The sequence below is a fragment of the Pongo abelii genome, chromosome 5 (assembly GCF_028885655.2).
Source record: "Pongo abelii isolate AG06213 chromosome 5, NHGRI_mPonAbe1-v2.0_pri, whole genome shotgun sequence".
Lineage (NCBI taxonomy): Eukaryota > Metazoa > Chordata > Mammalia > Primates > Hominidae > Pongo > Pongo abelii.
Genome location: NC_071990.2, coordinates 26,135,201 through 26,149,665, shown reverse-complemented (window position 1 = coordinate 26,149,665; position 14,465 = coordinate 26,135,201). Strand labels below are relative to the sequence as shown.

The 14,465-nt window shown below is 41.9% G+C and overlaps 2 protein-coding genes across 2 annotated transcripts in view; one reads left to right on the top strand and one right to left on the bottom strand.

Annotated features, from left to right (window-relative positions):
* LOC100438251 (uncharacterized) overlaps positions 1–14,465 on the bottom strand; it is an 84,523-nt gene that overhangs the window by 49,617 nt on the left and 20,441 nt on the right. The window contains exon 3 of the mRNA XM_054557312.2: positions 8,626–8,989. Coding sequence (XP_054413287.1) covers positions 8,626–8,989 — 364 coding nt within the window. The remainder of the gene's footprint in view (positions 1–8,625; positions 8,990–14,465) is intronic.
* LOC100435754 (histone H2B type 1-B) lies at positions 10,645–11,143 on the top strand. The gene has a single exon (XM_002816506.4). The coding sequence runs from the start codon at positions 10,712–10,714 to the stop codon at positions 11,090–11,092; it is 381 nt and encodes a 126-aa protein (XP_002816552.2). The 5' UTR covers positions 10,645–10,711; the 3' UTR covers positions 11,093–11,143.

Here is a 14,465-nt window from a genome sequence, read left to right as displayed (position 1 = left end):
CTTCTGGAGATAAGCTGCTCAATTATTCTACCATCTCCACAATGATGAATGTAGTGAGTTAATTTATCTGTTAGTGATAGTGACCACGGATTCATCCCAAGAAAGAGAGAAAGGGGAGGGAGGCAAGAAGAGAGACAGGGAGACAGAGGCAGGGAAGAAGGAAAAAACATTCTCCCATGGTTTAAGTAATTTTGTGTTGTTAATTTTACATTACAACACGGTTTAACATGGTGAACCCTCTATTTTGGTGTAAGGTTTAATATATGGACATACTTTCTCCCAAGACCATTTATGAACTTTCATTTCTGCTTCCCCCTTCTTCCTCCCGTGCCACCCGCCACACTCCTATCAATTTTGGCTGTTTTGTCATAGGCTAATAGGCTAAAATTTCATGGACAGTTGTACTGTCTCAGGTTTCTCAGGTTTCTATTTTGTTCCTTTAGTCATTCCCACAGTTAAGGTAGAATTGTACTGTTTTAAACATTGTGTTTTGTGCTATCCTCAATGCTGAGATGATCATGTGACAAATGGCAAGTATTCAACTAATACCTAAATCTGTAGTACCTTATCAAGCCTAATGCTATTTCACAATGCCTACTCCATTCACCTCACTTTATCTCATTACAGGCATTCTATCATCTCACATCATCACAAGTAAAACGGTAAGCTATTTTGAGAGAGATCACAGTCATATAATTTATATTTATATTTATATTTATATTTATATTTATATTTATTTATTTATGAGACGGAGTTTCCCTCTGTTACCCAGGCTGGAGTGCTATGGCACGTTCTCAGCTCACTGCAACCTCCGCCTCACGGGTTCAAGCGATTCTCCTGCCGCCTCCTCCTGAGTAGCTGAGATTACAGGGGCCTGCCACCATGCCCGGCTAATTTTTGTATTTTTAGTAAAGACTGGTTTCACTAAGTTGGCCAGGCTGGTCTCGAACTCCTGACCTCAAGTTATCCGCCCACCTCGTCCTGCCAAAGTGCTGAGATTACAGGCGTGAACCACCGTTCACAGACTCAAATCATTTTTATTACAGTACATTGTTATAATTGTTCTGTTTTATTATCAGTTATTGCTAATCTCTTACAGTGCCTGATTTATAAATTAAGTTCATCATTGCCATGTGTATATAGAAAAAACTGTATATATGGTTCAATACTATCTGTGGTTTCAGGCATCCACTGGGGGTGCAGTTTATTAAACATGCATTTACATTAGTCTCCCCTTCGGGAGACTAATTAACCGAGATGTTGTAACATGACTTTAATACCTGATAGAGCTAATTTTCTCTCATTATTCTTTTTCAGAATTTTCCTGGTTATTCCATTTTTATTTTTCCATATGTATATTAAGATCCCTTCCACCTCCTCCTGTTTCTCCATCTCAACATCACACAATTAAAAAAAAAAAAAAAAAAAAAAAAAAAAGGGCCGGGCGCGGTGGCTCAGGCCTATAATCCCAGCTCTTTGGGAGGCCTAGGCGGGTGGATCATGAGGTCAGGAGTTCAAGACCAGCCTCACCAAGATGGTGAAATCCCGTCTCTACTAAAAGTATAAAAATTAGCCAACCATGGTGGCAGGCGCCTGTAATCCCAGATACTCGGGAGGCTGAGGCAGAGAACTGCTTGAACCCGGGAGGCGGAGGTTGCAGTGAGGCAAGACCGTGCACTCCAGCCTGGGTGACACAGCGAGACTCCATCATAAAAAAAAAAGCCGGAAGCGGTGGCTCACACCTGTAATTCCAGCACTTTGGGAGGCTGAGTCAGGCGGATCACCTGACGTCAGGAGTTCAGGACCAGCCTGGCCATGAAAATATGGCCTGGCCATGAAAACACACAATAAATTAGCTGGGCGTGGTGTCACACACCTGTAATCCTAGCTACTCGGGAGGCTGAGACAGGAGAATCACTTGAACCCAGGAGGCAGAGGTTGCAGTGAGCTAAGATGACGCCACTGCACTCCGCCTGGGCGACAGAGCCAGACTCTCTCTCAAAAAACTAAATAAATAAAAATAAAGTTATGGTACATTGAACTTCTGTGTTCCTTTCTCCCTTAGATACTTTCATGGCTACCCATTTAATTGATGTTCTTATCATCTCCAAGGGTTAGTCAGGAGAGGAATCAACCCAAGCAAAAATAGCTGATTTTCTAATTTTCCTTCAATGCCCTTTGGGGTCTTAATCTATTTGATTTATGTACTTTCAATTAATCCTAACCTCGAATGCCTTCTGCAAACATGTTTCCACAGATGAAACCCGTAAAATGAAACACATTCCTTTAATTTATAGAGTTAAAAATTAGAAAAATTTTCAATTCTACTTGGCCTTTAGATTCAGTCTTCCATATGTTTTCTCAATTTTGTTCATGCTCTTTAGTTTTGTTTTATTCCATCACAATTGTTCACATAGCTTACTGGCTTAGGTCTAATGAACCATTCATTTGGAAATTAAAATTGGCCATTTTAAGATGAAAAAGATTCTTGCCTCAATTTTATTTAGTTTTTGAAACTGTCAATGAGGACACATTTTTTTCTGTACTCTTAGATTCACTAAGTAGGGTCTTGCAAATTTAACTGACAAAGGACAGATTAACATGCGAAAAAAAGAGCATACAATTTTATTAGTATATTACATGCACAGAGTTCCCAAAGGAAAAAAAATTGAAACCTTAAAAAAGCAGTTAGACTCACGGACTTATACACCATTCCAACAAAGGAAAGGGAGTCTGCACTTCATGGGATGACAAATTTGGGAATGTGACTTGGAAATACATGGGCAATAAAAACCATGGAAGATAAAATGAAAGATAGAAATAATTGTAGTAAGATTTGTTTTTGCAGATTCATCTCAGTGCCAGCCTTCCATATCTAGTGATAAGAATTGCTCTTTTTCCTGGTATAGCAGTTGGGGACACTTTTACAAGGGAAATTTCTGTCACCTTCACAAAGGGAAATTTGGGTAAAGAGAAGACAGAGAACTCTTCCTACACCTGTTGATTTTCAATTGCCTTCAGCTGAAAATAACTTTTATGCCAAAGTAGAATAATTTGGGGGTGACATCCTGATATTCTTCAAAACTTATATTTAATTTCACGAGTAATTATATCATTCTTGATTTTTTAATTAGTTTTATAAAATAATTTTGAAAAACAGTAATAATATTCAAATAATTTCAGAAACACTGCTGATAAGCCAAAAACATCAATGAATATTGCATAAACAACTGATAATTCAACCATGAAAATTTATGACATTGTTCATGTGTGATGAAACTATGAGTAACATAAAAACTAGAGGCTACTTGTAATGCATTATTCCAAACTTTCTGTTTTTTATTTATTTATTTATTTATTTATTTTGAGACATAGTCTCTCTCTGTCACCCCGGTTGGAGTGCAATGGCGCGATCTTGGTTCACTGCAGCCTCCATTTCCCTGATTCAAGCAATTGTCCTGCCTCAGCCTCCTGAGTAACTGGGATTACAGGCGCCTGACACCAAACCCGGCTAATTTTTTTGTATTTTTAGTAGAGACGGGGTTTTGCCGTGTTTGCCAGGCTAGTCTTGAACTCCTGACCTCAGTGATCCACCTACCTCGGCCTCCCAAAGTGCTAGGATTACAGGCGTGAGCCACCATGCCCGGCGCATTATTCCAAACTTTCATACACAGTGCTATCATGGCTACAAATTGGAATATCATATTATACACCCCTAGGCAAAGCTCTGGATATTTTGGCTATATAAGCCTGAGGGAAATGTAGAAAGGGCATTGTGGTTGAAATTCATACTAGAGATGAACAGGCCCAGTGCAAGACAAAATTACATCACTAAAGGATATCAGAAGAGAATAGGGATTTAGGGTACAGTGGCAACAACGGTTTTGGGAACTAGCATTTTTTGAGCACTTATTTACAATATGCCAAGCACTGTTGCTGATTACTCTATATTTTCAAACACATTCTTGTCACAGCACTTTGAAGTAAGTGCCATTGTCATTCCCACTTCAGGGTGAAGGACTAAATAAAGCTTGGTGTCATTAAGGATGTAGCTAGTTAGCTGTGTGTGTGTGTGTGTGTGTGTGCATTTTTTTTTCTAATTTAAAGTCAATAAATTTTTATTTGAAGAATTGCACATCAAGGTAAACTTTGTTCCTCTAAAGAGCTGGAGTCAAAATGTATCTTCAAAAGATTCATCTTCAAGTTAGCCCTTCTTAATAGAACCGATGCTTAATCCACAGTTGTCAGCCCACAATTCTTTTATTTTGACTTTTTTTTTTTTTTTTTTTTTTTGAGACGGAGTGTCTCACTGTCACCTGGGCTGGTGGGCAGTGGCGTGATCTCGGCTTACTGCAACCTCTGCCTCCCGGGTTCAAGGGATTCTCCTGCCTCACCCTCCTTAGTAGCTGGGACCACAGGCGCATGCCACCGTGCTCGACTAATTTTTGTATTTTTATTAGAGATGGGGTTTCACTATGTTGGCCAGGCCGATCTCGAACTCCTGACCTCATGATCTGCCTGCCTCGGCCTCTCAAAGTGCTGGGATTATAGGTGTGAGCCACTGCACCCAGCCTTATTTTGCCTTCTTTAATCTCCATTTGAATATGGATACACTGATGAAAACATCAACATTCTTCACCAAAAATCTTTGGGATTTAATTTCTTCAACCACTTTACTTTGGGGTCATTTTAAGATTAGGTGTATCTGCCTGGTTCTCAATTTGACACCCTTTCTCTCTAAACATGAATGAGTTCCAATCATATTTATTCCTAAACTATCACACTCAAGTATACTACAGATCTGTGGAATATGCCAAAAGTTAAGGTGAAAAATTAAATTATTAGGTATTTCATACTTTTGCTAGTTTTTGATCTGTGAGTGAATATAACTATCCTCTATGTCCTGGCACTGTTCCTCAGAAACATAGGGCCCACATATGTAATTTTAAATTTTTTAGTAGCCACATTTTAAAAAGTTAAAAATCTATTTTAATGATTTTAATCCAGTGTAACCAAAAATTGTTTCAACAAGGTATCCAATATTAAAATATTGAGGTTTTACTTTGTTATTTTACTAGGTCTTTGAAATCTGGTGTGTATTTTACACTTAAAGCACATCTCAGTTTGGAGTAGCCACATTTCAGTGCTTGATAGTCACATATGGTTAGTGGCTACCATCTTGGACAGGACAGCTTTTATACTCTGGGAAGATGCAAGCAAATACTTGCTCTGCAGCAGAATCCAGATGTTTTCCAAGAAAACACTTTTTCTGACCTGTTCCTGAAACCCAGGGAGTGTCTCTAATACTTTATATTTTATTGGCTTGTCCTATTGTAACCACCCAACGGGCTCTCCTTGTCCACTTCCTAGGCAGAGCTGATTTATCAAGACAGGGAAATTGCAATAAGGAGCCGGCAGTACAGGAGACTAGAGTTTTATTATTACTCAAATCAGTCTCCTTGAGAATTTGGGGACCAAAGTTTTTAAGGATAATTTGATTGTAGGGGACCAGTGAGTCGGGAGTGCTGCTTGGTTGGGTCAGAGATGAAATTACAGGGAGTCTAAGCTGTCCTTTTGTGCTAAATCAGTTCCTGGGAGTGGTGGGGTGGGGTACACAAGACCAGATAATCCAGTTTATCTATCTGGGTGGTGCCAGCTAATCCATTGTGTTCAGGGTCTGCAAAATAGCTCAAGCATTGATCTTAGGTTTTAAAATAGTGATTTTATACCCAGGAGCAATTTGAGGAGGTTTAGAATCTTGTAGCTTCCAGCTGCATGATTCCTAAACCATAATTTATAATCTTGTGGCTAATTTGTTAGTCCTGCAAAAGCAGTCTGGTCCCCAGGTGGGAAAGGGGTTTGTTTCTGAAAGGGCTGTTATTGTTTTTGTTTCAAAGCAAAACTATAAACTAAGCTCCTCCCAAAGTTAGTTAATCCCAAGCTCAGGAATGAAAAGGACAGCTTGGAGGTTAGACATTGGATGGAGTCGGTTAGGTAAGATCTCTTTCACTGTAATAATTTTCTCAGTTATGATTTTTGCAAAGGTGGTTTCACTGTCCACTTCACCTCACATCAGGCCTCTGACTAGAGGATTCCAACAATACTTAGGCCAGGACACCACCATGTCTCCTTATCCACCCTGAGGGAGTCCAGTTTCTGAAACAAAGGAAACTATATATGATAGTATGAAACTATATATGAGAAGGAAATTACATATGATAATCAATTTTAGGGTTATCTTATTGATTAGAAGATATTAAAGTGTGACACTGCCTGGCAATGATATCTGCTGGTAGTAAGAATTTGGCCAATTTAGTGAAATTCCTGAGGCTGAACCTCCACTTCTGTAAAATGGAGACAGTGAGATAATTTGCCTTACAACGCTGAAGTAAGAATTTTACACAATAATTCAGACCAACCACTTCATGTGGTACTTGGCCTATGGAAAACTATCAATGACAGTTTATAGTTTATACTATTAATGAATCCTTTGTTTCATTGTTATTTCCTTCTACACATTGGCCTCTCTAAAAGAAGGTAATATTCAATACAAATAAAGTTATAACAGCTTGCAAAGTTGTCCCAGGGAACTCACTTAACCACTGAAGTGTTCAAATTGCTTAAGGTTGACTTTATATTCTCCTGACTAAGCTTTCTCCTTCTGGTATTTCCTCTGAGAACAGCACCACCATCCAAAGCATCATGCAAACAGTGGTCATCCCAGACCAGTAATTCTCAACTCACAGGGTGCTCCTGCAGAGATGTATTTGAATAGAGTGGTAGGATGCTGAAGAAGGCCACGTATAATTTGGCCAGTGATCTGAGGCAGATTTATCCTGAAGCTAATGAAACACAAGTGTAAGGGCCTGTACTTCCAAGGTGCAGAGAGGGGCCCTACAAATGTGTTAGTTTGTCTCTCTCTCTCTCTGTTTTTAAAATTTGCAGTATTAAGGTATTTTAATCACAGATGGTTCAGACTGCTATTTCCACTCAATCCTCCTTTTTATTAAAATTCACCATTGTCTGATTATGTTGGAATCCTGATGAAAATCTTTGAAATTTGAGTAAGAGGAAGTTTAGTTGAAGATGTATCTAGTATGGGGATAATAAGTTACGTGATTTGCATATGTGTTCATGTGTACTTCATTCGTTGCCAGCCAATCTGACGTAAGAATGGCTTCAAGGAATGTTCCTACTGCTCACTGGAATAACTCACCTAAATTCCTGGCAAGATGCAGGTCTAGATAAAATGTTATGACATCTAAGTATTCAAAACACCTTCCCAGCACTGAGAGTGAGTGTCTAGTGGAGAGTAGAAATGTATAGAGCCAGAAGCTAGTCTGGAAAGAATTCTTACAGTTTACAACTTACATGTGAAAGGAGCTTGACAGAGGATTTTCCAAACTTGAAAACAATCCTAAAAACTTACTTGACATTACCAATAATGTGTTTTGAAACTGAAACACATTTTGAAACTGAAACTAAGTTATCAAGAAAACATATTATCATCAGCCACCCTGGAGGAAAGAGTGAATTCTATTTCCATTACCTATAGACAACATTACAAAATAATTTCGATCTGAATATGGAATCAGAGTATTCAGTCAAAACTACAGGAAAATATACATGGTAGTGTCATATTCAGAAGCTAATAAAATATGCTATTTTCTGAATTTTGTGATGGCTGTTGTTTTGTCAGCTTTTATAAAATTGGAATTTGATTTTATTTTCCCATTATAAATTTATATTTACAGTCTGCAGTACTTTTGCATTTTTAATTTTACATTATAGTTTTAATAGTTAACGAGTTGTAAAAGGTTTGATCCCCAGAAAACCTTGATCTACCCCATCAGTTAAGTATACTAATATATTTAGAAAATGGATGAAATTAGCGTTTAAATACATTTTTAAATATTTATTAAAAGAGGACATGGGTAAAAGAGCTTTGCAATTGCTACCCTTCATTCTCAAATTCCCTGGATAAGAATGACCGCATAATCTTTGGATGATCATACGCAAGTCTTGTGTATTTGTTATATAAATCTATTTAGTGGACTTCTGGCAGTGTGTAGTGAGGCCAGTTTCTTCCACCTGAGCTCTGACTCCACCTCCAGCAGCCCAAAACCAATACTGAATTTTGGGGTCAGATATTGTTTTTGTGGACTTTAGGTAACTATACACACATTGCCCTTATGATAGCTTTAATAATACTGCCATCAGACCTAAAATTGTCAGGTAGATTAAAAGGAGTGACGGTGTCGCCAGGAGCCTATTTCAATATGTAAGTATAAACACATATACATGTTAAAAAGACCCCTAGGAATTTTTTGACAAGGGCAAGTCACTCGTTTTCTCGCAGTAAAACCGGTTGAAAAGAAAAGGCCTGATAGACTTGACTGTAGTAGTTTTCGACTTTCCACTACCTTTAAATCATTTATATCTCCCGGAAACTAACATAGAAAACCGAATTGGTTACAGCTGTTTTTAAGTGAAATTGTAAGTGGCTCTGAAAAGAGCCTTTTCAATTATGAAGAAATGGGAAGACTTATGCCCTTTCCCCACGGATGCGACGTGCCAGCTGAATATCTTTGGGCATGATGGTGACGCGTTTAGCGTGAATAGCGCACAGATTGGTGTCTTCGAAGAGCCCCACCAGGTAGGCCTCGCAAGCCTCCTGCAGCGCCATCACCGCAGAACTCTGGAAGCGCAGGTCGGTTTTGAAGTCCTGGGCGATTTCTCGCACCAGGCGCTGGAATGGCAGCTTCCGGATCAGCAGCTCGGTGGACTTCTGGTAGCGGCGGATTTCGCGCAAGGCTACAGTGCCCGGCCGGTAGCGGTGAGGTTTCTTCACGCCACCGGTGGCCGGAGCGCTCTTACGGGCCGCTTTAGTAGCAAGCTGTTTGCGCGGCGCTTTGCCGCCGGTGGACTTGCGAGCTGTTTGCTTTGTACGAGCCATTTGCAATGAGAGCACACACAAAAGTGTAGTGAACTGAGAGCAAGTGGCCTTTAAATATAGTGAGAAACATTCTGATTGGTCCTGTAATATTTCAAAAGTCCCGCGCGATAAAATTATTGGCTGAAGAGTGACCAGACTGATTGGTTCATTACCAGACAATCTTATTGGATGAGTTGCCCCACCGCCCATCCTGTTCTTTTCGTTTCAGTTATCTGCAGCGACAAATTGTCTAAAATTCTAGCTCATCCAGTCCCAAAGAACAGGGTGTATAACAAACTATCTAAGGTTTTTCAAAATGTAAATTCCGATTCAGTAAGTTTGAGTGGGACTTGAAATTCTGCATTCCTGACAGTCTCGCAAGTTATCAATGCTGGTGAACACTCACTAAACCACCAGAAACGTTCACTGACTCATGACGGGACATAACGTTTATATTCAGAGAATGAGAATTCCACCCTATTTTGTTACTGGCGAACAGCAAGTTTCCTTGCCCTTTGTTTTCTAAGTCCAAGTCACATTCCCACCCTGCCTGTTCTCAAAATATCTTATTTTGGTTGGCCTTAAGTTTCGCCTTCTATACTCTAAAATGTAGTTTCTAAAGGAAGGTGTTATTTTCTCGAAACTTAACTTTTTAACACCATTAGGCTACGGGGGCGGTGGCTCACGCCTGTAATCCCAACATTTTGGGAGGGCGAGATGGGACGATCACTAGAGGCCAGAAGTTCAAGACAACTCTGGCTAAAATGGTGAAACCCCGTCTCGCATAAAAATACAAAAACTAGCTGGGAGCGGCAGCAGACGCCTGTAATCCCAAGTACACAGGAGGCTGAGGCATGAGAACCGCGTGAAGCAGCGGGGTGGAGGTTGCAGTGAGCCGATATCGCGCCGCTGCACTCCAGCCTGGGTGACAGAGCTAGACTCTGTCTCAAAATAAACCAATCCAAACGAAAAGCAAAAAATACCCGTAACAGAAGCAAGTTATCATCCTTTCTTGTGAAACCATAGACGGCTCTGAAAAATTACAAGTGTAAGCTACGTTTTCTGATTTGAGTGTTTACTTGACCTTGGCCTTATCGTCGCTCTGTTATTTTGGCAACAGGACGGCCTGAATATTGGACAGGACGCCTCCCTGAGCAATAGTGACGTTGCCCAGCAGCTTGTTGACCTCCTCGTCGTTGCGGATGGCCAGCTGCAGATGGCGGGAGATGATGCTGCGGGTCTTGTCACGTATAGGCGCTGCCCGCCAGCTCCAAGATCTCGGCGGCCAGGTACTGTAAGTACACTGGCGCACAGGCTCCGACCGGCTCAAAATAATTGCGCTTTCGAAAAAAAGGACGGACTCTGCCCTATTGGGAACTGCAAGCCCGGTAGCTATGAACAAGTTTTTGCTATAGCTCCGTTTTCCACGTGCGAAAACAGCGACCTACAAAAGCAGTCATAAACTGTGAAAGACAAGCAAGCTGGAATGGTCCCTGAACAAATCCTTTTATACAAACTGCAAGGCTGCAATAGGAAGCTATCCTATTGGTCAATTATGTTTGGCGCTTTATCCAATAGAAAAAGATAACATAAATCCCATATTTGCATAAACCCCACCCCTCGGTGAAACCGTGTTTCTTTTGTCCACTCAGAAGTGAGGAATCTTAAACCGTCATTTGAATCTCAGGACTATAAATACATGGGCTCTGAACTGTTCTCTGTACTACTTTGTGGTGGAGAGTGTTAGTAGCTTTTCTATTCTGTTTAGGAATAGAAATGCCTGAACCCTCTAAGTCGGCTCCAGCCCCTAAAAAGGGCTCTAAGAAGGCTATCACTAAGGCGCAGAAGAAGGATGGCAAGAAGCGTAAGCGCAGCCGCAAGGAGAGCTACTCTATCTATGTGTACAAGGTTCTGAAGCAGGTCCACCCCGACACCGGCATCTCATCCAAGGCCATGGGGATCATGAATTCCTTCGTCAACGACATCTTCGAGCGCATCGCGGGCGAGGCTTCCCGCCTGGCGCACTACAATAAGCGCTCAACCATCACCTCCAGGGAGATCCAGACGGCTGTGCGCCTGCTGCTGCCTGGGGAGCTGGCTAAGCATGCTGTGTCCGAGGGCACCAAGGCAGTTACCAAGTACACTAGCTCCAAATAAGTGCTTATGTAAGCACCTCCAAACCCAAAGGCTCTTTTCAGAGCCACCTACTTTGTCACAAGGAGAGCTATAACCACAATTTCTTAAGGTGGTGCTGCTGCTATTCTGTTTTAGTTCTAGAGGATCAACTGGAATGTTAGCGAAGGCAAGTTTTAGAGCCAAGGTTAACTTTAACTTGGACAGGGCTGTGTGCGGTGCCTCTCGCCTTTAATTCCAGCAATTTGGGAGACCGAGGCGGGCGGATCACTTGAGGTCGGGAGTTCGAGACTAGCCCGGCCAACATGGCAAAAGCCCGTCTCTACTAAAAATACAAACGATAGACGGTCGTGATGGCGCTCTTTCTCATCTGCCTTAGCAAACTTATTTGTTCCCCCTGGGTAAGCCTTCGGGTACTATGTATAAATAAGCCTTCGGGTACTATGTATAATTCCTCTGATAAGGTTACTATTCTCTCCCTGGTCTAGTACAGGAAACTTTCTGGATAATGAAGAAGGTAATGGAATTCAGGGTATAGTGTTTCTGTGGGGGTCATTAGCCGTTAACCTCTGTGAGATGCGGGGGAGGGGAGCAGAAAAGTCTAAGCGACAAAAGGGCATATAGGGATATTTCCTCCTGCAGCTTGCCTATGCTGTAAATTTTTACCTCAAGTATTGAGGAAACAATAAGCGAAGTCTGATTTCCCGGGCGCCTTTATACGGAATGTTTCCCGCTCCACAAAATGAAATCGCAGTAGTTTTGCGTTATAATTGTTTATCAATGACAACAGCTATGTAGTTTACATATTTCATGCATCCCAGAAATCCAGATTCCCATTTCCTAGGCCACTTAATGTTCTGATTTCCAGCTCTGCGAGATACAAAAGGGTTTGGATTTTGTGCCCTTCCCCATCTGGCGCCACTGCAAAGCTTACTAGGAGGGCCCCACTTGGAGAGGGAAACCCTTTTCGAGAAGTCCAGGACGCCAAAAACAATATAGCTAAAAAAAACGCAGGAAGAGCACTAGTTGAGGAAGAGGACTCAATGGGCCAATTCTGGGTCTGGGGCTGGGGGAAGAAATTCAAGAAGAAAAGACACTTGTTGACTGCACACTAGTAGGAGGGGGTGGGGGAATCGGAGAGGAGTATTTTCAGCGAATTTATGGGCATTATATGTAGGTGACATTCAACAGTGTCTTTGGATGAAGAAATGAAGTTTCTCAAACAGTTTTTGTTTTTGTTTTGAGAAAGGGCCTTGCTCTGTCGGCCAGGCGCCATCATAGCTCACTGCAGCCTCGACTTCCCCAGCTCAAGCAATCCTCTTACTTCAGCCCCTTGAGTATCTGGGACTACAGAAATGCGCCACCATACCCAGTTAATTTTTTAATTTTTTGTGGAGGCAAAGAGTCTTACTTTGTTGCCCAGGCTGGTCAAGCGAACTCCTGGGCTCAAATGATCCTCCCGCTTTGGCCTCCCAAAGCCCTGGGATTATAGGAATGAGTCACCGCGCCCGGCCCAGATTTAATTTTTAAGAATCTTTTAAAAGAGGTTCTGGGCCGGGTGTGGTGCAGCTCACGCCTGTAATACCAGCACTTTGGGAGGCCAAGGTGGGAGGATCACTTGAGCCTAGGAGCTCAAGACCAGTCTGGGCAACTTAGTGAGACCTTTTGTCTCCACCAAAAATTTAAAAATTAACCAGGCCTGGTGGCACATTTCTGTAGTCCCAAGTACTAGGGAGGCTGAAGTGGGAGGATTATTTGAGCCTGGAAGGTGGAGGTTGCAGTAAGCTATGACCGCACAACTGCACTCCAGTCTGGGTGAGGACAGACCCTGTCTCAAAAATAAAAAATAAAAAATAATCGATGCCACACAAAATGTCAGTGAACAACTGTAAGTGAAGCACTTCCCGTCCTAGTACTGTATATGCAAACTGCCGTTGTGAAAGTGACGCTTGGCTTAAAAATCTACATTTTTTTTTTTTTTAATTATGAAACGACCACCTCCCCCAAAAACATTACTAAGGAATTGAGGCTGCAGTTTAAGAAGCTGATATTTAGGATCTATCTCGGGAGAAGTGAGACCTGCTAATATAAGCATTTTCAAAATGAACTTTTGGGCCAGGTGAGGTGCGTCATGCCTGTAATCCCAGCACTTTGGGAGACCTAGTCAGGCAGATCACTTGAGCTCACAATTCGAGACCAGCCTGGGCAACATGGCGAAATCCAGTCTCTACAAAAAATTAGCCGGGCGTGGTGGCATATGCCTATAGTTCCAGCTACTATAGAGGCTGAGGTGGGAGGATTACTTGAGCCCGGGAGGCAGAGGTTGCAGCAAGCCAAGATCGCGCCGCCACAGCCTGAGCGACAAAATGAGATATGCACCCCCCGCCCCCCAAAAAAGCATGACTCATTAAAAAAAAAAATTTAGCCGAGCGCGGTGGCTCACGCCTGTAATCCCACCACTTTGGGAGGCTGAGGCGGGCGGATCACGAGGTCAGGAGATCGAGACCATCCTGGTTAACACGATGAAACCCCGTCTCTACTAAAAATACAAAAAAATTAGCTGGCCGTGATGGTGGGCGCCTGTAGTCCCAGCTACTCAGGAGGCTGAGGCAGGAGAATGGCGTGAACCCGGGAGGCGGAGCTTGCAGTGAGCCGAGATCGCGCCACGGCACTCCAGCCTGAGTGACAGAGCGAGACTCCGTCTCAAAAAAAAAAAAAATAAATTAAAAAATATGAAGTTTTGAAGCAGAAATTATTTTGTCATATGTTGTTTCATAAATTTTTTGCCTGCCTGCCTTCTTCCTTTTTTACAGAACTCCAACACTTACCCAAAGGTAGCTGTTGTGTCAGGGTTTCTGTACTATAGTCCCTTCTGTGGTGGCCAGAAATATGTTACAGGAAAGAGGTCCCCATCCAGACCCCAAGAGACGGTTCTTGGATCCCGCGCAAGAAAGAGTTCAGGGTGAGTCCGCAGTGCAAAGTAAATGCAAGTTTACTAAGAAAGTAAAGTGGTGAAAGGACAACTACTCCATAGACAGAGCAGGACATTCCCGAAAGTAAGAGGAGGAAGGCATCCACACTAGGTACAATGCTTGTATATATGGGGAGATGTGCTCTGCTACAAGAGTTTGTGATAAAGGATTAATTTTCTTAGTTACTATATTTTGCAAGAATCAACATTATTATCTTTAAACAAAATTAAGAATGCCTTTGTTCTCCAGATATAGGGATATCTGGACACTCCAAAGTCTGAGTCTGTTTAGTAAGCATTATTTATTTGTTCCCTTAACCGTAAACATCTAGAAGCTAGGAACGACTGACTTTCTGGGAATGCAGCCCAGAAAGTCTCAGCCTCATTTTCCTAGCCCTCACTCAAAGTGGAGTTACTCTGGTTCAA